Raw genomic sequence first — 26,948 nt, forward strand, 5'->3', positions numbered from 1 at the left:
CAGACTAGAGTATTATTTAAATTGAACCGAACAATTTAATAATCACCGGAGATAGTATCAAGAAAGTCATGTTGAAATACAATTGGTTCGTTCGGTTCTCGAAATATCAAGATAAATTAAATCTCATAAATTTTACGACATAGTAGCGTAGTTAACAACTTTTAGGAGAAGTCAACTACAATTTAAATAAAAAAACATGAATTTCAAATTTTCTTTGCATACAGCATGCGTATATATATTATTTAAATAAATATTTCACTGAAAGAGGTCAAATGTTATTGAAAAGAAATTTTGAATTAATTAGATTTTTTTTATCTTCGGAAATTTAAACGCAAATTAACCACACGTCTCAGGAGTAGTCGATTTGTTCAAGACTACAAAATACCGGGACAGTTAGTGATAAGTCGCTAATGACTAATTATTGATGTGACTATAAATAAAAGTATTAAAAAAAAAAAATTTCTTTTGATAAAATTTGCCTGTTTTAGTAAAATACTTATTTAAAAAAATATATATCCGGCTATAAGTAAAGAAAATTTCAAATTCATATTTTGTTTTTTGAACTGTTGTAATTCATTTTTCCTAATCAGTTAACTACGCTACTTATATGTTATAAGGTTCGGTGATAGATGTTTTGACGGAAAAAAGATTAACAAGAACATGTTTATTTAAAATAAAATCTTTTTTTAATATCATTTACGTAATTAACATTTAAAAATTAAAGTTTAAAATATTGCATTTTTATTTTTAAAATTTTAAATAAAAAAGCTATTTAATCCGATGTAAAGTATTGAATCCTTTTAAATTTAAAAAAAACTATAGAATAAACAGTTCAGTTAACCGACATACGTATTATTATATTATTGTAACCTGTAAGTTTACAATAAATGTACTCCTTTCTATCACGAAAAAGGGAAAACTAAACTCTTAGCAAACTAAAATAAATACTAACGTTTATTAATAAATTTAACATTTATAAATATCGCACAAAAATTACTATGCATCTTTTCCTTTTTTAAATTATGTATAATAAATATGTTATAAATTTTTATTATAATATAAACGATTGCTAATAAAATAATAAATAAATAATACATTTATGTTTACGTTAAAAAGAGGTTACATATATATTTAATATATCATATAATTACGCTAGAAAAGAGGAATCTTCGTCATACCTCGCTACAGGCTACATTGTAAAATCTTTTACGTTGACATTTTAAATATCGATAAATTCTATCATAACTATTGTATTGAAAGTAAGAGCACTATTTATATAAAAGGTTTTTTATAATAAAAATACCGTAACTAACATTAATAAACTATAGGTCATAAATAAACTGTGAAATAAATATTTTTATCGATTCGTTAGTATATTTCTTTATTTATTTTGTGTACGATGCGTATTTATTTATAAAACCCTGATATCTTAATCTGTTTAACAAAAATCTATCCAAATGATCAGAACTAGAACTGATAATCAAACAAAATACATATTTACGTTTATGATGTAAGAGGGAAACCGTGATCTATTTAGTCAAAATTGTCAGGAAAAATAATGTTTTATTTTAAAATAAAATGAGACGTTATTTTAAAATAAAATAATCAGAAATAATTTAAAATTCCTGGAATAAATACTTTTCTCAAATTTATAAAATACTACATCGATATATCATTCGTTATTATAAAAAATTTAAAATAAATTTTATTAAACTATGGTTATTTTTGGAAAAAATTTTGCAGATACTATAAATCATCTTCATGCAAAACCGTCAGTTGGAAATTTCCTCTATATTCTTCTGTTGTGCCAGTTACTATTTACAAACTCTGCCCTTTTACTTTACTCCAGTCATACATTTTAATTTTACAGGCAGGAGGTGTTCTCTTTCTTTTCATTCATATATTATTTAAATTTAAAAAAAAAAATTTTAAAAACTGCGTTTTTAATTTTTTTAAATTTTAAAACGCTGGCTAGAAGGTTTTCTGCGGTCTCTCTCTTTTTATTCATATATTTTATTTTTTAGTCATCTACCCGTTCCTCCATTCCCCTAGCATTTCCATTCCACTGTAACTACCTGTTCTTCAGATTATCAGTCTCCGTGTATTATATAGGATTTCTTATGCAACATAGATTTTATTTAATAATAAAATCATCAAAACTTGGGAAAACTTTTCTTATCCTCTTATTCAATCTTTAAGTGTAATTAAGTCGATATAATCCTCAAAATGATACAGTTAAATTTGATTGCTTAACACGAAAATTATTTTGAGTAGAGATCAAAATGTGAAAAAAGTCACTTTTAAACGTAAACGTTGACTGGTTAATTAGATATATGAATGATACCAACCATTTTTAAATGAAGTATTTTTACATAAGTTTTTCACTTATCTCTGTTTGATGTATCCTCTTCCATTCTTCCTTTACTGTTTCCTTTTTCTTATTTTTCCCCTCATATTACTTGGCATCCTTCTTAATACCGCGCGCGCGCGCGCACACACACTTTAATGAGCTTTGCAGATTATTTATTTATAAAATTAAACCAGGCCGATGTAATGAATTTTGTAGCGTATGAAAAATGCCATTCCTGACCGGGAATCGAGTCCGAAACTTCCGGATTAAAAGCATAGATGCTACCATTCAGCTACAAAGATAAGCGATAATAAAGCAATTCTAATTCTACTTTTATTTAATATTTGAAATTACAGTTTGTTTACATTGCATGAAGAACTGGGAAAGTATTAAATGCGTTTAACAGTGAAAAAAGTTTAAAAAATTAATTCTAATTAAAAAAAGGAATTTTATAGATATAATTTTTTATATAATTAATTTTTTTTAAATAATTTTAATTAATTTTTTTTGTAATTAATTTTTAAAAAAGTAAAAAAAATTAAAATGATATTTTGTGTTACTTTCCGTAGATTCTTGATGTTAGAAAGAAATTCTTTTTTTTTAATAACTTTGGCTTTAATTTTTTAAAAATTGTAAATACTTCTGCAGCCTAAATTTATATATGTTACAGTAAATTTTATTAAACCGGTGATTATGTACAATAGCCTTTAATGTTGGAGAATTTAATAAATATATAACAATAAACATATTAAATTTGTATATTTTACATTAAGACGAGATTAGCGATGGAAGCGTGTGTAGGTTATGTTTGATTAGGATGTTGATATAACCCACATGGTTGGTCTAGTGGTGAATGCGTCTTTCCAAAATCAGCTGATTTGTTGAGTCGCGAGTTCCAGCGTTGAAGTCCTAGTAAAGTCAGTTATTTTTACACGGATTTGAATACTAGATCGTGGATACCGGTGTTCTTTGGTGGTTGGGTTTCAATTAACCACATATCTCAGGAATGATCGAGCTGAGACTGTACAAGACTACTACACTTCATTTACAATCATACATTTGATCCTCTGAAGTAATACCTGAAAGGTAATTCCCGGAGGCTATATAGGAAGAAGAAAAAGTTACGTTGATATACGTACGATTCGTCAGCACACAGAATCAACATAATCTAATCAGACATAACCTACGCTCACTTCACTCTAACCTCTACTAATTAACAGCAACGTTTTGACTATTTAAATAATAAATTTAATAATTACTACTTATAGTCAAGTTGTTATTTTAATGTGTAAAATATTTTAACATGGAGAATATGTAAAATGACCGGTATATTTAATAAATTGCTATATATTAAATTTTCCAGCATCGGATGTCGACTATACATATCAGCCAGTAATAATGTAGAATCTCCGAATTATTCAAATTTACCGTAACATGTATATATATATCTTATGCTTGCAAATAAAAAAATAAAAATAAATAAATAAAAACAGGAACCTCACAAAAATTATTATATATTTCAGTTATATTTTATATCACTTATTGAAAAAGCAGATCATCACAGTTTTTTAGAGGTAAGAGTATTCATTTTTTATTGTTAATCAATTATTATAATTGTAATTAATCCTAATATAATTTAAAAAATATATATTTAGTGAGTATTTACGAGAGGTTATCTCTAAAGTAAAGACCATTTAATTGTAAAAAAATTTATTCTGAGAACTCTAAATATTTTTTATTTCTCTTAAACTACATACCTTATACTACTTCTCTACATAATTGCCATATGAATTAAGACACTTATCGTAGTGATATACCAGCTTCAATATACCCTCGTCGTATTCTTCTGCGGTCAGTCAATTTAGCCACTAATTAACAGCATTTTTAAGTTCATCGTCACTTGCGAATTGCTTACCGCTCAAAAATTCTTTCAATTTCCCAAACAAATGGTAATTAGAAGAAGCTAAGTCCGGACTATATGGTGAGTGATCGTAAATTTCCCATCCAAATGTTCTCAGTAAATCACGTGTCGGACCCGCAAAATGTGGACGTGCATTATCGTGTAGCAGGACGACGCCATCGATCAGCCGCCTACGTCGCCGATTTTCAATGACATAACTTACGTATAGTTTAGCAGTACGCTTCTGCATTTATAATCGTTCCACGTGGTATGAAATCAATCAGTAGTCTCCCAAACCGATCCCAAAAGACTGTGGCCATCAGCGTCCAAATGGCTATGGCTTGACCTTATCGGTCTGGTTGGTGATTGAGGATGACACCATTCACTTGACTGCCGTTTTCTCTATGGTGTGTAATACGAAATCCATGTTTCATCGCCGGTAACAATCGAATTAAGGAACTCATCACCTTTTTATGTATAGCGCATCAAAAATTCGAAAGCAGATCCCATTCGGATTTTTTTGTGACGTTCCGTTAAAACGTGCGGCACCCGACATGCACAAACCTTTCTGAAGCCTAAACGGTGATGAACAATGTGACCGATAATAGGTTTTGAAATATCAGGAAAAAGAAGGGCCAGGTCGGAAATCTTTGAGCGACGATCTTTTCTGATTTCATCATCGACGCGTTTCAACAAGTTCTCAGTGATTATCGAGAGCCTCCCCGAACGTTCTTTATCGAGCACATTAATTTTGTAATTTCTGTACCTGTCACACCATTTTCGGACGTTTCTTTCATTTATTACATTATCACCGTACACAGCAACCAACTGCCTATGGATTTCAGCCTTCTTAAGGTTTTGATAGTTTAATAAACGTTTGACTCCACGTATTTCATAGTCTACGGCAACATCGATTTTCCTATTCATTTTATAACGTAATAACACACAATCAAAGATACTACAACGCGACAACTTACAGGAAACAATGCAGTGTGTACGTTATTAGCGTGGCCATGAAAGACCCAGGTTCGCCAACCTTAAGGAGAGAGATTTCCCAGCGGTCTTTACTTTTTAATCCCTCTTACTTAACACATGTATTATGATTAAATTGACTAGTAATTTTTGCTTTTGGAAATTTTTATTTTTCTTATAAAATTGCAATATTACTAACTTTTTTCTTTAAAAATTTCCATTTTGTAAGCTTTAGTTCTTTTTAGAATTATTGTGTAGAATATTTAATATGATTGTTCATATTATACGAGATATACGTTCAAATGCAACAATAATATTGAATTATATAAAAGTAAGTTTTGCTTTTAAAAGTTTACTGACTTTCAATATCTTTACAATACCGGTTTATAGTTTGTTGCTGTTTTTACAATAGACTGACTAATCCTGAGAAATTATCATTAATATATCCATAAAGGCCGAATCATTAAGATGGGCATTCAAATCAAAATAAAGTTAATTATATATTATGTTTAACAACTAACATAAATATTCTTGGATTATGCACAATCACAAAAACTTCCCAGTAATCAATTACAGTGACGTTATTAACCAGTTGTTCAATATAAGAATTAAATAATAGTATGATGAAGTTAATAATTTGAGTAAATATGATATTATATATATATATATGTATATAATATATGTATGATATGTATATATATAATTATAAATACATTTTAATTGGTGTGAATATGAAATAAATTTTAATTGCTAAGAATAGAAAAATAGAAACAGACACAATACTAGGAAGTGTACGGTTGTAAAGCCTTGATATTTTTCTCAGGAGCTAAAATAATATTAACAAGCTACCATCACGTTACATGGAATCTTTTTAGATAGATGTTGTAAAGATCAAAATTACATTAATGTATATAGTACATGTGTGTGTGTGTGTATATATATATATATATATATATATATATATATGTATATGTATATATGTATATATATATATATGTATATATATATATATATATATATTATTTTTTATTGGAAATTACATAAGGTGTGGCCGTACGTACTAGTATATAGTATGTAGTCTTATGTACTCATACTCTTACATGACCCCGATTACAGAGAAAGTATTATCTTGTATAAATAAGCAGCATGCTTTCGCTAGGTTAAGATTTTTTATAGACGCAAACGCCCAGAGTTAAAACATTTCTTTCGAGCAAAGAAAACCGTGATGTACTCAATACCTTCTGTAATAATTCCATATAGTTTATAAAATTGTCGTGAGATCAGTAGAGAGGGCTTGTTAAATATAAACTCTTTTTATAATCAATGAATGAATATTAAACCTCCTTCTTTCATAAATAAATGAATAATTTATTATTTCATTTATAAATTTAAGGATTAAAAATATTGTTTCCTTATATGAATTTATAAGTGTTAATATTTTAAATGATTTTATTATTAAACCGTTTCATTAAAAACAAAAAATCTCATATGGACATCACATGACTTCCTTTTTCGCCTATTAAATTACATACACACACTTTTAAAAGTACATAAAATTTTATTTCATTAATAACTTTTGATATTTTTTCATGTTTTTTTTTTATTTTTATTGTTATTGTTGAATTATTATTTATTGTAAAACTTTTTTACAATCAGAGGTTAATAATTGTTAATAAATTAATATTTTTAATTAAAAAATAAAGTCATAAAAAAAGAAGATGAAGTAGGATTCGAACCGATGTACCTAAGTTAAAATGTTAACCTACTAATCATTAATGAAACTTTCTTCTTGATAGGATTTTTTAGTAGAAAAATCTTGAGTTTTTGTTTTGTAAAATTTGCATGCAGTAGCGTCTACACAATTGTATTTAATTTTTAAATAAATTTCTACCATCTGTCTTCTCTATTCTAAAAAATTACCTATCATCGTTATAAAGAATAATGTTAAGTAAATTCCATGTGCCAAATCAGTTCGGGACAAAAAATTTAACTTTTAGAATCTAATAAGATCATCCAAGTTAAATACGAGTAGATGTTGAATAAAATTACTTAAATTGTAAAGCTTTAATTAATTAAAGGAGAAAAAGGTGTTTATTTTGCTCATCGACCAACTCTACAGATTGACAATAATTAGTTGCAAATGTTTTCTGAAACTGTTACTGTTAGAGATAGTTTTAAATCCAGTAAATGGATATTTATATATTAAGGATTAAGGAAATCGTTATTAAGGGGATAGCCACTCTTATTCTTTAGTAAGAAAAAATAATGTAAAAGACCTTTGTTTTATAATAAAAATAATAATTTTTTGGGTGGTGGAGGGAGGTGAAAATCCATTTACGCACGGACCTGTCAGGCTCCCACTGATGATCTTGTCCAACCGCCATCAGCAGACTACCGACTAAAACCATTCCCTTTCTACCAGGACTCGACACGGATCCGTTTAACACATTACTTCAGGCCGAGTCCTCCTATCCTAATCTGAGAAGGCCGCTACTTAATTTTCACCTGGCTCAGGACTATCCAGGTCGCCCTTCTTGCTCCTGAGAATGCTCCAGGCGAATCGGGCCACACTCCCTCAGCTGCTCAGGTCACGGAGCATCATCGCAACCACGTTGTGGGACCTCAGTGCTCCGAGATCCGCCTCTAGTGTCCTTCGATCTGCCACTCACCGAGCATATTTGAAAAAGGTGTGCTCGGCGTCGTCCCGTACACCGGAGCAATAGAGGCACTCAGGGGACGGCGCTTTCCCTATGGCATGGAAATAAGCGCGGAAGTATCCGTGACCCGTTTAATACTTGGTCACGTAGTACTCCAACTCTCATACCACCGCTCTGTCAACGGTCTGGCCAGAAGGATACATCTTGCGGTCCACGGTTCTTTGATCTCGTGGTCCCAGGTCTCTTACCAGGCGAGGAACGTGCGAGTCTGTTCCTCCTCGGTATCGTCTCCCGGTCTTCGCCTGCCCGTCTGGCGATTCTTTTTCAAAATAACAATGGGTATAACCCCGACTACCACCAGAACGGTAGGCTCGGAACCGTCCGATACGCGGAAGCGACTCGCAAGGCCGCAGTGCGTTGCACCTGCGCGAACCGCTTCCAGTTTTTTGTTGAATCTTAATACCTGGGCCCAGAATTCCGCTCTTTATAACAGAGCGGAATGTACTGTGGACATCAGCAGTCGCCGTCTGCTAAACTTCGGTCCACTGACATTCGACATGAACCGGTTGTGGCTCTCGCAGCTTTGTCGGCGGCTCTCCAAACCTGCTCAGCAAAACTGAGTTTCTTGTCAATCATCATACCGAGGAACTTCACGGCTAGCTTGGTCTCAGCAACCTCGTCTTCGACCCGCAGGAGGAGGAGGGTGTAAAATATTATTATTATTATTATCTTTAAATATGTATTCGGGCACCATTATATTTTCATCCTTTTAAAATATTAGGAAATTTTATTTAACAGCTAAAATTAGTAGCTCTTAAATTAAATCAGTTATCTTTTAATAGATACGTGAGTACAACTCAATTGAATCAAAATAAACAATCTAAATGTAGAATTCCATTCATATCTATTCTTATAATATCACTTGAAACACCTAAAATAACCCTCACTAATGTTAATTGTCCCGTTTTCATTTACAAGGTTACTCTGTTAATATTTAAATAAAACAGTTAATTGTAATTAAATATGTAAGATACTCGTACTTCGAAATAGTTTTATATTAAACAAAAGTTGATGCTTAATTATTTAATGGTGTTATAATAACTTTAACGGTAATAATTAATTAATTGATTGTAGTAAAAAAAATACCAATTTTGCAAAAAGTAGTTTTCTTACGAAAAAATTAATTTTATTTTAATATTAATCATTCTCAATTTTACAAAACGTCTGTGTTCATAAAAATAACTGTAAATTTTAATAAAATCTATTTAAAAATAAAATTGTTTTTTCATTTAGAAAGAGATCCATCTGCTGCTTCTTCAGATCGGTATTTTAAAATAATAAACTAACTTAAAATAAAATTAAAAAAATTGTAGAATTACATATTTATAAAATTTTTTTAAAAAAATTACTTTTTATATTTAGTTCTATTTAATTATTATTTAGATCTTATGTAATTATAACTATAATATTTAGATTCTATTCAATTTTTTTCATAGTATTTATATTTTGGGGTCGATTTCATTTTTATTGATATCCTTAAATCATTTTTTTTATTTTGTTTCAACGTCTGCAATAACAAAGGAATATTTAAAAAACTTAATTATGCTGTTAATTAATTTATCATAAAAAATTCGTTATGATGAAAGAGAGACCTCGTCGAAAGGGCTCAACGGAAGATCCAAAAAAAAATTCAGTATGTTGAAAATTTTTTTAATTAATTTTAATAAAATTATTATATCCTGTTGCTAGGATATAATTTATTAAATTTTTTTGTGAAAAATAAGCCTACTGTATCTTATAGGCTGTATGTGACAGCTGTACCTTATCGTTATCAATCAATTTTGTTCTGCCTTTTGGCAAGTCATCGTACATGTCTAGTAGATCCTCATTTTACAGTTCCTCAATTTCACGGTTCTGTGCTGTCTGATAGTGTTGTCATATCTTCCTCCGATCTTAATTGAATCTATCATCAGTACCTACTTCTTCTTTTTTTCTTCTTCTCTACGTCCCCCATTCCCTCAATTGCAGTTTCCAGCAGATATTATCTTCTGGATCAGTAAAAATTCACATATCATTTTATATTTTTAAACATTTACCTTTCTTCCCTAATCCTTCGCAACACTGATCGTAAATTACTTAATAGAAATGATTGAAAATGGCATAGTCATTTCCAAGAATTGTAAGCACCTACGCCAAAAGTTTTAAAAAAATTGAGGATTGATGTGGTTTCCGATTGTCTTCTACACTGAACTGATTAAATTGTTTTTTTATTGAAATGTAGTTGATATATTCAATCCTTTAAATGACACTTTTTCTCTCTTCAACCTAGGGACTAGACGTATAAAAATCATCATTAGTATGATAGAAAGCGACATTAACTAGTGCCTCTTATAATTTCGATTAAAATTACAGCTCAGATTTTAATGCATCAATAAAAATAGCGTAAAGCAGTAATTGGAAAAAATCTGTTAAAAATTAAAAAACACGACTGCCAAAAAAAAATAAAAATAAAATAGGATGTCCGGTCAATGCAGATCATTACACAACATTGTAATGTAGAAGAGCGGAGCCCCTAAATTTCGGACCATTGCCATTAGATCCGTGAAGGCTTCATGCCAATATGACAATCCCTCGACTATTACGCATCACAAGGTGAACATTTTGAACAACATTATTTGGCTCGACTCCATTTTGGCGTAAGCTACCCCATACAGAACCATTTTGCTGAGCTTTATGTAACTCTACAGTTGAGAGTAGATATTCCTTGGTTTGTAATCTCCTTTCGTTACTCATTACCCTTGATTAGTCATTACTTGAATTAGTCAAGTGGAGTTGTGGGCATTGATCGGTATCCTACCGTCTGGAAACAGTTTGACCCATGTGAATTTCTCTGCCCTTTGTTCTCTCATAATGCTGATTGGAGGGAGCTGTTTCACGCTTCAACTGATAAATAGGTATCGAGCGGTCATCGGTAATATCAGATAAAATAGCGTTCATATCTTGTATATCGATGTCAGGTGGCATTATATTATTGATAATGATTTCACCGTCATGCGTATTATAAAGTAAATTGTCACATTCATTCTTATAATCTCCATCATTTGCAACAACTTGCGCTTGCGTTTAATATAGGATAATTAAAGAGCGTGCGGATGACAATTTTTTATAAAGTATAATTTTTTTACATTTTTTTAAATTTATTTATTTAAACATATATATACTAAATATTTACATTGCCTATAATACTCATGGTAACGTAAGAATTCCAACGCGAGGTCATACATCAAAATCGGTTCAGCCGTTGAGCTGCTACGGTAGAACATACATACATGCATACAATCACATTATACTCTTTTTGGGCAGTCGTGTAAAAATTTATGTACCTTTTTTTATGAAAAGGTAGTGTAATATACATGCAATATATGTAATACATTGCTAATACAGAGTGATTCAGGAGGATAAGGTGATAATTTGACAACTCATTCTAGAGTCTAAAAATAAGAAAAAAGTTCATATAAACATAGGTTCGAAAACACTTTGTTAGCGAGTTATACAGAGTGAAAGATTTCGCCCGAGTTTCAGTTCCTCCGGGTAAATTAAGGCTTTATGAAATTTTGGGAAAGTCAATTAAGGGGCAAATTCAATTGTTTCCTATAGTTTTTGAGCTGGGAAATCGAAAAAATAGATCCCAGAACTGTATCTCTCTTAGTTTCTAAGATATCCCGTGTAAAACCCCAAAAATAGGGTCAAAAAACAGATTTTTTTTTTTTTACGTTTGACGTACAATAACGTTGTTAAATTGGCAATGAATCATACATTTTTTAAACATCAATTGTATAAGGAAGGAATTGTATAAGGTATAAGGAATTGTATAAAGTCAGTAGTGCGTTTGCGAAAAATTTCGGTTTTCGGATTTCAACGGAAATATCCATTTTGACCATACCTGAATCCATTTTGACTAGTTCGGCGTGACGTCTGTACGTACGTATGTATCTCGTATAACTCAAAAACGCTTAGCCGTTGGATGTTAAAATTTTGGATTTAGGACTGTTATAACATCTAGTTGTGCACCTTCTCTTTTGATTGCAATCGATTGGACCAAAAGTGTCCAAAAAAGCCCAAAATCCAAATAAAAGGATTTTGGAATTTTTCTTAACTGCAGTAATAAGACCTCATTGAGAGCTTTTTAACGATATATCAGAGGTCGTGATTATTTTCATTGGTTCAAGAGTTATAGCCAAATAAAATTTTAATTAACGAAATCTTTGGATCGTACACGGGGAAGAAGGCACATCGATTCGAATCCAATTCTTTTCCTTTTTTTTAACTTTTTTATTTTTAATTTAAATATATTGTTTTATTAATAATTTTATTACAACTAAAACTCCTGTGTAACGTAAATTTGTTTATGTAACGTAATATAATATAACAGTGGTTGTCATAGTTTAAAATTATGTCGACTTAACGTCCTGTCATTATGAATGACTCCACCGTTATGTATGCAACTTTAAACTGGTAAGTGAATTTTTTAATTATTAATAATTATTAACTTCTGTATGTGAACAGATTTTTTTAACTAATTATTTTTTTAACTTTTCTTTTATTTTAAATATATTGATTTATTAATAATTATTAACCTCCTATTATAAAAAAAAACAAAAAAACATGTGTATACTCATATATAATTTAATAGGCTTACAAGGAAATCATGTGGTTTCCACATCAGATTTTTTTTATATTTATACAAACTTTTTATAATGTATGACAACCATTATACAATTTTTCAATTGTTAAACGTAGGAAATTAATTTTAGCAAATTTTCCTACCTTAAGACAATCTATATTTTCGGTATGAAACTACCCGTAAGCATAAAAATTTTAAATGGAAAGATTAGACTTATTACCCACCATTTTAAAGGGCATTGGAAAAAAAACCAATTAGGATTAAAAATCTTCGAATTACGATAACTTTAACCGAAATGATAGCCATTACATTTTTTTTCCACAACTAATTTTAAAAGTGGACCGAGTATCTCTTGAGTAATTAATTTCTCGACTGTGAAATGCTAAAAATTTTAATTTATCAACTGCTCTTTCAAAAATAATATTTTAAGGTATGACTTCCCTACTTAGAGTATACTGTAGGCCACCTTTGAAACTGAAAAATAAATTTTATTCTTTAATAGTTACATATTTGAATGAAAGAAAATTACTAATAATAATTAAATTATATCTACTCGTATTTAAAACTAAAATTTAGATTCATACGTTTCCACATCACAACCTCGTATCGAGAAGACGGGTGTCTTCTCCATATCACCTTGTGACGTTACCGGTCGCTACACCATCCCCTCCGTTCCGAGCCCTGAGGGGCTTTACCAGAGGTCGTCTTTAGACCCTCTTACTGATTACATCTCACAGTCATCAGCCAGGCCTCGGTCGGGATGTCACCTACGTTTCCACAATAAAGTAGGCTTTATTTAGGCAAAAAACAACTATGTCTTTCATTTCCAAATACAATTCTTATAACCACTTAATGGATATTAATGAGCCGGTCGGAGTTCCACCCCTGATACCCTCAAGGCTCAGATCGGTCCAGGCGAACTCCGGAGACGACCCAGGGGCTTCCCAGAACCGCAGAGTTTGCTTCGCTCGTCATTACCGTCTTGCCAGGGGGTAGGGTCCCTTGGATGCTCGCATTGTTCTTTATCCTCATGGTTGTGAAAATAATACCGATAAATAACAATTAAAATATTCAAAATTTATAGAAACCTGAAAAAGAAACTAAATTACGAATACAGTGAAAAATTTTCATTACTTATTCTGTCGCCTTAGTGTCAGAAATATAATTATGTAAAAGGAGTAATCTTTTTTTTTTCTTTAATGAATATCTTTAATTCACAACTTCACTCCCAAGAGGGCTAGGGTCCTAGCCCTCTTGGGACCTCTAGGCCAAGACCTGATCCTCTAGACCAAGAGGTCTATGGGTTGTAACCTACCGTGGGATAACGTGAATGTATCCTGAAAATTTGAAAGGGATCGGTCCGTTGATTCCCGCGTGGTGTGAAAACAAACTTTCGGCTTTATATATAAGACTAGAAGAAATAATGAGTATTTTTAATATCTTAACATTCAAGGGAGCTAGGGTCTGGGTTGATGGCTTAAAACCTTCACTGGGATAACAAGAATGCCCTGAAAATTTTAAAGCAGTCAATCGATTGATTCTCGCGTGATGCGATAACAAACACACAAACTTATATATATATATATATATAATTTTCGAATAACCGTGATATTTTCGATCGAGAATATTTCTGATGCATGCAAAAGTTAGCCTTCAACCTACTAACAAATATCCCGTTTAAATTTTGAAAATCGGACGATTTTTGCAGAGTTATTATAAGAACATCCCATTGCACCTCCCAAAACAGCGCTCCAGGGTCACTCCGTTTATTACCAGTCGATGGTGATGATCGGTCTAGCCTCCCACGAGGTGTACGCATACAACACCGCTCTAGCCTCAAACGCATTCCCCTCGGGAAGCCGATTATTGTTAAACAGAATTTTTTAAATTACTTCAATATTATTTTATTTTATTTAATGTAAATTTAATTCTATAATTTTTGTAATATTATTCATTCGATTGATTCAAATCATTCATTTCAACCAGCTCACAAGTGACGAGGCTCACAGTTCACAGTTCATTAATTCAATTCATTAAAGTTTGCTTCAATCGAGAAGTCTCCACTACTTAATAAATAAATTTTATACACACACACACACACACACAGACACACATAATTTTTTCTCTCGAGATGAAATATATTTAAAAACTTTCTCAGCTATGCCAAGAAACATGGGTAAAAATCTGGTTGCGTCTGATAGAAGAGTTTTTTATTTACCCCGAACAAACAAAAACCTTCTTCCTTTTTATATAATAGTATAGATATAATTTTATATTTTAATAACGTAGTTAACATTTTATATTAACAGAAAATAAATAATTTCCTTTTTATAAATCGTTCATTTTGTACACATTATATACTACTTAATTTAAAAAAAAGATGTAATGAATGAGTAAAGAAATCATATTTTGTCAATGATTTCCGTCTTCTTTAGAAAATAACTTCACACGCACGTGGAAAGAAAACTATGATTTCGTGACACATTATCATCATACCTAACTACTGTCTCAGTTTATAACAATAATATCTTCTGGTTCACGTCCTGTAATCTTGGTATGACAAAGAATGTAGACGACGACAACACATGTATAAGATACAACTAAACGCCGGAAGACGTCACGATTGTCACGTATTACAGAACCTTTTTAAATTTACTTAATTTTTTTTTAAACGTAAATTTAATTCTATTATTTTTGTAATATTATTAATTCGATTGATTCGTATCATTCAGTTCAAACCCAGCTCGCGCAGTAGTGATAGAGACTCACAGTTCATTATTACAATTAATTAAAGTTTGTGCTCCAACCGGCAAATTTCCACTTGAAATTTATATGCTGTTGTAAGTTATTTCTCATGAAATTATTTTTTGGTGACTAAGAACTGATAATAAAAATAATATTGTGTAATAAATTTGATAAATTTCATAAATTTGCGCTGATTTCGTGAGTAACTGTGTAAGTGTGGATTTTAAAATAACCTTATCGCTGGTGTAGATATGAATATTCTTAGAAAACGTTTACGTATTTATTTTCAGGTAAATTTCATGCTTTGTTGTAACATTACCCACGGTTGTTTATTACGTCAACAAATCTATATTTAAATATGAAAACTATAATTTTATTACGACATTAAAGTTCATTTGTTTTCTTTTCAGTAATACTTACAATTGAAAGTATATTATTATTTTAAAAAGCTTTAAGAATAAAAGCTTTCGATGAAAATAACTCTTTATTATATCTACTCTATGTCTATAAAGAAATTTAATGCAAAGATAGTATTATAAATAAAAAAATTAAGCTTTAATTCTTCAGTTTAGTGTTACTCGTTACTTCCTTCCAGATTTCAAAAGGAGAATCTAGGGATTTTATTTATTAAAATCCCTAGATTTCGTTTAATCTGTTTATTTTGTTTCTGAAATATTTTATTTAAATGTTTGTAAGTATTTAACTATTATTATTTTTTATTAAAATCAATATTTCTTTTTCTGTTACAGGTAAGTGATGACGTCATAAATATGGACTTCTAGGTTTTAAGAAGAGGTAAATTATCTACAAATTATTTACTACTAAGAATTTTATAAAAGGAAGTAGTTGATGAAAATAATGGAATTCAAAATTACGTAAAATGATTTTAAAACTAAATATTACGGGAATTTCCTTACTCTTTTCTGATGTTTAGAATAACAGTTATTATTTTTTTTAAATGTGCCTTTTTCCTTTTTAGTCCTCAGAATTCATTTAATTTCAGATTAAATGGAAAATGTGAAAAACGAAATGATATTAAAAAAAAACAAATTGGACCTTCAGAGAAATTTAATCCATAACTGATTTATTAATAAGATTTTTAAACATAAAGATGTCATTAAATAGCAGGAAACTAAATTTATGTAAAGCGATTTGAATGGCATGTTAAAATTTAAGGGATTTGGATCTCCGATTTAACCATAGAATAATTATCTAAAGAATGTTTAAGTTGACGGCCATTTCGGTTATTAATCAATCATCATCAGTAGGTACTAAGAAATACAGTAGTCGAACTTTTCGAGTTTTAATAAACAATTCAATAGCCTTCATAAGTTAAAGAGGGGAAAAATTTTTTTCTTTGGATATCCGTTTTTTGATCAAATAGAACAGGGATGAAATTGTAATAAAATGTGTAAATATACAAAGTGTGATAGTTTAACACTCGAATTTGTCATCTAGTTTTAGATTTTAAATAATTTTTTGTTAATTTATGAGCGCTTTTTTTATATTAATTTAATGTAAAAAAAAAAGCTGACAACAAAATTTTAATACTTTCCTGGTATTGTTTATTTATTCTTATATAGTGGAAAAATAATTGTACTTGAAAAAAGATACCCTAGATTTCTTTTTTGGAGTGGGTGTAATATATGATGAAGTTTTGAAAAATTATCATTATATATTTAAATAAATCAAAAAAGGTTTTAAAAACCCAAAAAATGTTTTTTTTTAGTTTTTTCTGCTCCCCGCTTCCAAAATCACCTTCCAAGAAAATGTTTTAATTTGTCTGTTTATTATGTTAAATGAAAGAAACTGAAAAAAATTCCACTGAAAAATTTACAACTAATAAAAATTTACCTAAGATCTATTTCTTTGGGATGGGGATGAATTCTGATGAAATTTTATTTTTATACTATTATTAAAATTTAAACTAACAAAAAATTTTTAAATATTTTAAACTTTGATCGGCTCCCCAGCCACAATATTACCCCCAAAGTATTTATTTTGGATCTACTATTATGCCTAGGAAGGTATTGAAAAAATTTCGGTTAAAAAATATACAATAAATAAAAAGAAAGTTTTTCGATTGTTTTGAGGAAGGGGGAATTTTCAAGAAATTTTTTTAAAAACTGGTAAGATAAGGATGTACGCATTAGTGAGCTTAATAATATAAAGTGGGACTATATTTGCAAAATTATGGGAAAATTGACCCCAAAAAACTAACTACCCCACCCGCTGGAGATATAAACTCCAAAATTTTACTAATAAATTTCGCCACATACACGAATTTCTGTAAAAACATTTTCACCAAAATTATACAGTCAAAAGCTTCAAACACACTAACACACGTACAAACATTACCCCCTTTTTGTGTTTTTTTGGGGGGATTCCTGGCTTATGAAACGGGAAAAACACAAAAACCCATATCCCATTTTTTGACTGATTACTATACTTTTCCTTGCAGTAGAGATTTGAAGCTATGTAGCCAGAAAATAAAAAATTATTAAAATCTACTAATCGATCTACCTCATCTAGATCGATTACGATTATAGTAATCAATTTACTAATATAATAATAGACTCGCGAAATAAAGTTCATAACGCTTTGGGGAATAGGTAACATTAATATATTTTTTCTTCAAAATTTTTTAGGGTTTTCTATTATAAATCGATTGGATTAGATTAGAATTATTATTATTATTTTATGATAGTTTTTCAGAACATGAGCAGAATTATTACGAGTAAATTATAAATGTATTATAAAATGAACTATGTGAATATAAAACAGCACAACTCTAGATTTAACAGTCAATTTAAAAAAAAAAATAGTAAATTTATTTTGGGTGAAGAAAAAAAACGTAATTTAATATGTATGAGGGGGTAAAAAAATATATGCCAAGTTTTAATTAGGTAAAATTTGAAGGTATTTTATTTATTTACATAAATATATCATTTTTTATTATAAGTTGCTATAATATAAACTGAGTTTATTTCGTTTTGGTGTACCATAATTACTATTATTAAACATTAATTTAATGAAAATACAACGGTATTCTTATCAAAAGAAGGTAAATGACATTTAGATTTGTTTTATTACTATAATGCCATTCCGACAAATAAATACTCGGTTAATTGTTTTCTTTTCGCTTTGTATTTTGTGTTTACTTCTCACAAAAAATTTACTGTTTTAACAAATTATTTCAAGTTTAAAATACATATTTAAACAAATTGTTTTTGTTATTTTATTTAACAAATACGTTAAAATTTAATCTTAACCAATTATCAATGAAAATTCTAGTAAGACTTCTCTACGAACATTCTTATTATTTCTGTTCTCTCAATTATTAATTCATTTGTAACAAAGTTATCTCTAACTTCTACTTACGCTAAGCTAATATAATTTATTTATCTAATGTTTTAACTGGAGGTCTATGACACATTTTATTTTTTTGCAATTATTAAAAAATTAGTTTTTCCGTCTTTTTGGGGTCTTAGAATTGATTAACAAAATTGATTTTATTATATTATTATCAATATATTACTTATTAATATATTTTATGCATTCTAGTAAACATTGCATTAATGCATTTGAACAAATTTGATAGTTTATACAGTTATTGGGTAATGATTATTACACAGTTTTGGGTAATGATTGGATAATGACAAAGTAATTATTTTGGCAGCCATTTTGAGGTGAACCCGACGGCAATCGCGACTATTCGTGCATTTTTGTAATCATTTAACGATGCTTAATCCGAATCCGAAATCAAAATCAAAATCTGAGACAAAACGTGCTTACAATGTCTTTTATCAGTGTTCAAAGTACGAACCGATGCGCACGGAGACCATTTATCGGCTGGATATTGTCGGATCGGCACTAGATCTTCGTATCAAATGGAGGAGTCAGGCCGAATGGATAGCCTATCGGGCTGGTCTAATGGTTAACTCGTCATCGCAAATCAGCTGATTTCGAAGTCGAGAGTTCTAAGGTTCAAATCCTAGTAAGGCTAGGATTTGACTTTTATACGGATTTGAGTAGTAGATTGTGGATACCGGTGTTCTTTGGTGTTTGGGTTTCAATTAACCACACATCTCAGGAATGGTCGACCTGCAATGTATACACTTCATTTACATTCATACACATCATCCTTTGAAGTAACACCTAACAGTGGTTCCGGAGGCTAAACAGAAAAAAGAAAGAGGCCGAATACATGATAGTAGAACATTTTATAATTTACTTGGCAAAAGAGAGAATTGGCAAAGAGATTTAGGAGTATGCCTGGGTTTTTCCTATTTTGTTTTGCCTATTTTTCTTATCTTTCTGTTATGTTAGGTTTGTTGGTTGTTAGTTATTGTTACTTTTGTGTTATAAGTTCCTTCACTTGTTAGTTTTTTAGTCTTTTGTAAAACTTGAGATGTGTTTTGTTCATTGGAGTTCTTAATAGTATACCGACGTGAGTGTTGCTTGTGGCATTCACATTGTTGGCATCCTGGTTGTGGTTAAGACTGGAAGATGTCATAACTGAGGTACTGAAGATGACCTCCGGTAAAACCTATAAGGACTAGGTACGTAGGGGGTGGCGTGGCGACCGTAACCGTCACATGGAAGATGTCTTCCCCTACGGGACAAATGTTCACACAAATACTCACATATTGATTTTAATAACGAGCTGTTCTTTGAAAACCTAATTAAACATCTATTTTAGTTGATTTTTTTACTTATATTCTTGTTTCCTTTTTAATTTTTGACCAATTTTATATTTAAAAAAAATATAAGTTTAATGATTCTATTGGAATCTTTTAAACTACGTCTTCAAAATAATATTAATATTATATATATATATATATATATTTAAATACATTCCTAAATAATAAATGTTTTTGTTAATATTTTCTTAATAATTTCGAACATATTTTGTTAAAATTTATGAAGTGTTTTCACTAAAATGTTGTTTATAAAACCATACATTTATGGCCTTCGGGAAAAAAAATAATACAATCTTTGTATTATAAAACTTTTTCGATAACGCGAAAGATTATAAGTTTTTGAGGAAACAGATATTCATACCGCAGATAAGGCAAGGATTTTTATGGAGAAGCCAAACTAAAGAATGGTTTCTGAAAAGGGGTAGTACTAAATTCAGTAGTTTTTGAGGGTGCTAATTAATTGATGACCGATATGACATGTATAACATAAGGTTAAAAGTATATAATCGCTAAAATAAATAGTAGAATTCAAGTAAACTTTCTGAGGAAACATATTATTTATTTTTTAACATTATTTTTAGTGATAAAATAACAATAATAAAAAAGTTAAAGAGATGTAAAAACTCGGATGGGGCTATGTCGGGGCGCACGGCCGTTCGTTTAAGATGAAATTTTAACAGACATTGATTTAAGTTCCTCCGAGCTACAGACCGACCAACTTATCTGTGGAGTTACATGGAAGAGCCACAATCGTATTTTTTTTTAACAACTCTGAAAGTTTCTAATGGAAAATTTTTGTTCCTTCATTAGGCCAACTCTACAGATAAATTGGTCGGTCTGTATGTCAGCGAGTCACTTTTAGTGTATTGAATTGAATTAAAATAGAGACATTGACTGCCTCCTAATTAATTTTAACAGTTTCGCTCGCTCGGCACCGGTCATTGGGGTACCTGTGCGTGGCTCATAACCTTCCCTTTCCACCGAAATGCGCAATGCATATTTCCGGCTGGCTTTTGTAGGGCTGAGGCTGACAAATTGAATTTTTATACTTTTTTACTCGTCTACTTTAATTTTTTTCTCGTAAATATTGTCCAAAATGCACTTATTATTACTTAAATCGATCTATCTCGACAAACTCTTAACACAAATACATGAATCACCTCGCTATCACGTCTAAGTCGTGAGCTCCACTGAATGGAAACGAGCGGGAGCGTCAGAATAGTTTCTGACCGATTTAAAGTGTGTTTTGGCCGATTTGCGCTGTGCCCCCTCCCCGCCAGCCGTCTAACCAGTGATGCAAACTCAAACTCGTATCGGCGAGCTGATCATGTAAGTTATAAAATGATACCGCATTTACGTCTCTGAGACTAATAGTTAGGGAGTTATTAAGGCAGGAGTATATAGGTCTTTACGGTACGCTAAAAATTTATTTTCTGGTACCAGTATGTTTCGGTGTGATTTTAAAGACGTTTCAAGTCAAAAATAGACTGACAAAAGCCAGTAGAGAGTTGTATGAAAAAAGCTGTATAGCTTTTATTGCACTAGTATCAATAAAACATAGATACATAAATTTTAAAATAATTCTTTAAAGGTTTTTATGAACTGTAATATTTTATGGCAATTTACGATAGAATGTTGTGAATAGAGAGGTTTTGTGCGTGATAAGATAAAGTCATCCGGAATAAATGAATGTAATTCCAGTAGGGTGCGTTGAGGGTAAACCAATAAGACAAAAATTGATGTGTATGAAAAAATTAAAAATATTGGAAATATGTTGAGTCTTAGAGATTTAGAGATTGACACAAAACAGAGAAAGACATAAATAATTTCATCAAACCAGTTAAAACAACCAACATCTGAAAAAAGTTGACTACGCAGTTGTAAGATTTTCTCGCTAGGCGGCTAAAGCCGCGTTCCGGGAAAGCCCTACAACTGTGGGCTTTTTCTGATGCATAGTTTACACACACAACTTAATTTAAAATATTTAACATTTTATTTAAATATAATGTTTTTTCGTTTACGCAATCGCACTGCGGAGCATCAAGGGGCTACTAGTTTAATATTATTTTTCATAGCTAGATGTTTTAAAAGCGGTCTACAGTAACTCAAGTAACCTCTCGGTAGTGAATCACATAGAAAATAAAATGTATCAATTGCTTCTATCTCAAAATTATCTATTTTTTGTTATGAAACCACTAGTTGGGTTGAGTATAGGCCACTTTGTAACTAGCTGTGAAAAATATTAAATGATAGCCATTTTGGTTAAAGTTATCGTAGCTGTAAGTTTACGTCAATATTTTTGTTTTTCACTGTCCTTTAAAGAGATCTAACGTCTGTATTCATTCTATTTAAAATTTTTTAATCGCCCTACCCCTGGGTGCTTGGAATATACCCGTATATAGTAGTCTCATAGATCGTTTAAAATTAGGTCATTTGCTAAATATGATTTTCGGTGTTTAACTGTTGAAAAGTTATTTTAAGCGTTGCCATACTTTGTTAACAATCTGTATGTAGATTGTTTATAGATTTTTTAACCATTAACAAATTGATAGTATCTATTTTTTTTTTTTTTAATTGATATCTACTACAATATTATTAGTAATTTTTATTGTTTGTTTTATATTTTTAACTTCTGATAATTCATCAATATAAATTGATATTTGTTGTTTCTTCTAATGGGCTATGACTTTTCTACCTTACTGTATTTTTTCACGGTGAATTAATTTCTTTTCTTTATTATCGTTAATTGTCAACATCTGTTCTATTTCTTCTGGCTTTTTTTCTAACTAATAAAACTATGTTACGAAACGCTTAATTTATATTGTGGATAATAATAATAATAATAACAACAAAAATAATAATAAAAATAGACATTTAACCTTGAGTTTTTTTCAATCTTTATTATAAATAAGATAGTTACCATTGTATTAATTTATTTTTATTTGAAAATGCTTTTTAATAGATCGCTTTCATTTAAGTTATAAATTATATTCTATGCTCTTAGATTGTTGTGAAATTTTATCTTTTATTAGAACTGATATTTAAAACACGTTTGGTTTTACTCGTCTGAAATATTGAGACTTAAATGAATATGCTACTGTTAGATGATGTAGCATAGCATTGTAAGGTGTGTGTGTGTGTGTGTGTGTGTGTGTGTCTGTGCGCGCGCCGCGTTTGTATTTATGTATGTGTGTGTGAGAAAGAGTGAGTGAGAGCGTGTGTATATGCGTGTGTGTGTGTTTGTGTGTGTGTGTGTGTGTGTGTGTGTGTGTGTGCGTGTGTGTGTGTGTGTGTGTGTGTGCATGTGCGCGCGCCGCGTTTGTGTTTATGTATGTGTGTGTGAGATAGAGTGAGTGAGAGCGTGTGTATATGCGTGCGTGTGTGTTTTGTTAATACTAACTGTAATTTTGGTTAAATGTGCAGTTATTTTAATGAATAATTAAATAAAGTTACGATGAAATAATTAATTATCTTAATGAAATAAGAAAACAGGAAAATATTCGATATACTTTTAATGAATTCGAACCTAATTTTTATTTTATTTTGTTTAATTTCACATGACTGCCGAAAAAATAGTGTAATTTATTTAGGGTATATGTACCTATGTTTCACCATAGCAGCTAAACGGCCGAACCGATTTAAATGTGTTACCCCGCGTTGGAATCCTTACGTTACGGGAGTGATATAGGCTATATATATATGTGTGTGTTTAAATAAATTTTTACAAAAATTATAATAAATGCTAATACTACATATAAAATTGTCACCCACACACTTCTTAATGATCCTATACAGTCAAACCTCTGTAATTTTAATCTCAAGGGACTAATATTCTTTTTCGATTTAGGAAGTTGTTCTATTTAGAGAGGTAAAATAATGAAACTCAAAAATTGTACAGAAAAATTTCATAATTTAATAAAGATTTATGTTAGTCTATAATAATGCACTACAATACTAGGTTTTCAATTACGTTAGAAAAGACAAAATGTGTGTAGTATTATGTAAAAATAAAAAAAATAAATACAGTACAATACCTTTAATTATTTCTTGAAAAAAGTCTGTAATTTTTTTTTTGAGTTTTCTTCTGGCAGATTTGAAAATCAAGGCCATTTTCAATCTTCACTAATGCACTAAATACACCATCTTCTACTTCGCTTGAAATTTCGAAGAATGTTTGAAGGTTACTTATTGCCGATTTAGCGTTTTTTTGCTGTAATTGTAATTTCTACTTGTTCAGTTTCGTCTTCATCGGAATCCTTATGAACGATTGAATATGACACAGAGGAGATGATACATCATCGGTTGGAGTGCCACTACTGCAATATCATAATCAAAATATGCGAACAAATCAAATGAAATTTTATCTATATCAATGTGATTTTTTACATTGATTTTACAAATCGATTTTTTTACAAATTGATTTTTTCTGGATGAAAATCAACAAGTTTTGAAGCAATTAATAATTGTTTCTTGGCAGATATTCTTCCACGCTTTGTCAGCGAAGGAATAAGACCGGATATTACTCATACAGTGACACCGTGCACGTAGTTTTGTTGTCGGCTACTACGACGACAGAGATAAACAAGTCGGAAGTTGATTAACATTAGGTATGCAGTACCGGATAAAATCCACAGTCTACACTGATGATCGATACACACTATTAAACTGAATTTACTGCTATCTATGCTTCTCAGGAAGTCGTGTATAGTATGTAAATTATTTTTTGAAAACGTTTTCATCAAAGAAATAATATATATATATCAAGTCCTCGAAATTTTCGAATAAAGGAAGTGATTTAATTCGATTTAAGGAGGATTTTTCAAGGGGAGAAAGTAAATATTCGATTTTGGGAGTTATTAGAATTAAAGAGGTTCGATTTAGGGAGGTTGACGGTATTAGTAATTAACCTGTATTAAAGAGCAATGTTTTTTGGGCAGTCGTGTTTTTTTAATTGTTAATATATATCTCTTGTTTATTTTAAATTATTTTTTAAAATTTATTTTGCACTTTATGAGGAATTAAGAGTCCTTACTTCACCCAATAGATTTATGGTACAACCTTTAGATAGAGAATCGAACCCACCAGTAGGTCCACATGTAGCCCAAAACTGAAATTTTATTTTTTTCATAAAGGTAGAACATTTTGAATTTTTTACAAAATGAATAAGATTTATTAACGCCTATTAAAATGCAAGATTTTTTTTAACAACAAAAAATGCATATTGAGCTTCGGTCTCTTTGAAAGAGCCAAATCTGGAAAAAAATAAACCAAATACAAGTTAGGTAACATCAAAAAGTAATTGGTCGATATTATTGCGTTGAAAGTTCTGAGAACCTACGATATTGACTTAACAAGATCGGATTTACACCGATAGAATCCAAATAGGAACAAAAATAAGGGAAAAAGACGGGAGATTGAAAAATAAGATCGGGTATGCGATAAAGAACAGTGGGTTTTAGAAAAATTTTATGGCGGAACCGTACTACGAAACACGAGTCCCTTCCTACAATGTCCTCCAAATTTAAAGGCTCCTTCCGATAACGGCTCATCTTGCCCGTAATCCTTTGTTAGTAAGTTCGTTTTTATCCAGATAAGAGCAACATTTCTGTTTGAAAGTTAAACATTGATAAATATTTACTTTAATAAAAATCATTTTTCCTTCGGAAATTAGTTTACTCAGAGATATTTATAGAGTTCCTAACGGAAGAAAATCCCTTAAATTTGCCCATTTTTTTTTTCTTAATATTTTTGTTGTTTTTGACTCGGTTGCAATCTTGTATTAGATGATTCAATTGAATTATTTATATATTCGCTCTGGTTATGTATTGAGGAAATTTCATTCATGATTGGGGGATAATAAATCTAATCTTTTTATTTTTGTTTATTTTACTTCAGTTATCGTTTTGCTTGATATCTTTAGAATTGAGTTAACTGATTTTTATAAAACTTTATACTATAATTTCTGAATACGGGTCATTGGTGCAGTAATTGAATTTGGTTAAAATTACTCAAGGGGGTAGGAGAGGCACAGTCTATATGACTCAAATCTTTTAATAATAGTCAAAGAGTAGAATACATTTTTTATCTAATTCTTTATTTGATACTTAAGTGTTTTTTATTTTTTATTTTTACTCCTCTAAGTAGTAATCTGTCGAGGACAAAAACCTAAGTAGCTATAGTTGCATAACTTTCCCGGCACATGCAATTCTTTGCCGCTTTTTTAATAATTTTTATGCTTTAATATAAAATATTTTTCCCAGCTGTTCATATCGTTTTTTTTGTTTACGTAAAATAAATATTTCAAATTAGGTCCACGTAAATTAAAATTAAAAAAAAAAATTATATTATCCTAATTTCTATATCGAGTTTTTAATAGTTTAATTTCCGTCTAGTTAGCAATTAGACTAACTACTGTAATAACCGATCGCCTTTTTACCTAAAAAATGAATAGCTCTATGATTCCAAATTCAGCAATCGCGCTGCAAACTGTAACGCGCTCAGAGAGTTCAGAGAGCGTTCATGAAGTTGTAAGGGATTATTTTCTGCCCAGTACTGAAAGTTTTGTTTGTTAACACAACCCGATAAATGAAAATTGACTTCGTCACTTGACAGCACAATCGAGTTCACCGGAACATTTTCCAGAATAGCTTTGCAAGAGGCAATACGGCTAATCCAGTCACGTTCATTTAGCTGCTGCACGATCATCTTTTTGTAGGGGTGAAACTGTAAATCGGCGTGTAAAATTCTCCTTACAATCAGATCAGAAATTCGTAACGCAGCAGCGAGTTTAAGAGCTGAGCGACGAGGAATTTGTGTAACTGCTTATCTCACTGCTTCGGGTAATCGAACATGGCCTACCTACCTGGTGGTTTCTTCTTCAAAGCTGAACCGGTAACTCTAAAATTGGACAGCCATAATTGAATTGTCTTCTTATTGG

The 26,948-nt window shown here is 30.4% G+C and overlaps 1 protein-coding gene across 3 annotated transcripts in view; it reads left to right on the forward strand.

The window, feature by feature from the left end:
* LOC142329450 (sodium-dependent nutrient amino acid transporter 1-like) overlaps positions 1 to 26,948 on the forward strand; it is a 460,990-nt gene that overhangs the window by 260,254 nt on the left and 173,788 nt on the right. Inside the window, exon 2 of one of the 3 annotated variants that reach the window (XM_075374096.1) lies at positions 3,874 to 3,924. The exons of the other annotated variants lie outside the window; for them this stretch is intronic. Coding sequence (XP_075230211.1) covers positions 3,874 to 3,924 — 51 coding nt within the window. The remainder of the gene's footprint in view (positions 1 to 3,873; positions 3,925 to 26,948) is intronic. 3 annotated transcript variants of the gene reach the window in all.

The sequence above is a fragment of the Lycorma delicatula genome, chromosome 8 (assembly GCF_047948215.1).
Source record: "Lycorma delicatula isolate Av1 chromosome 8, ASM4794821v1, whole genome shotgun sequence".
NCBI classification, from domain to species: domain Eukaryota; kingdom Metazoa; phylum Arthropoda; class Insecta; order Hemiptera; family Fulgoridae; genus Lycorma; species Lycorma delicatula.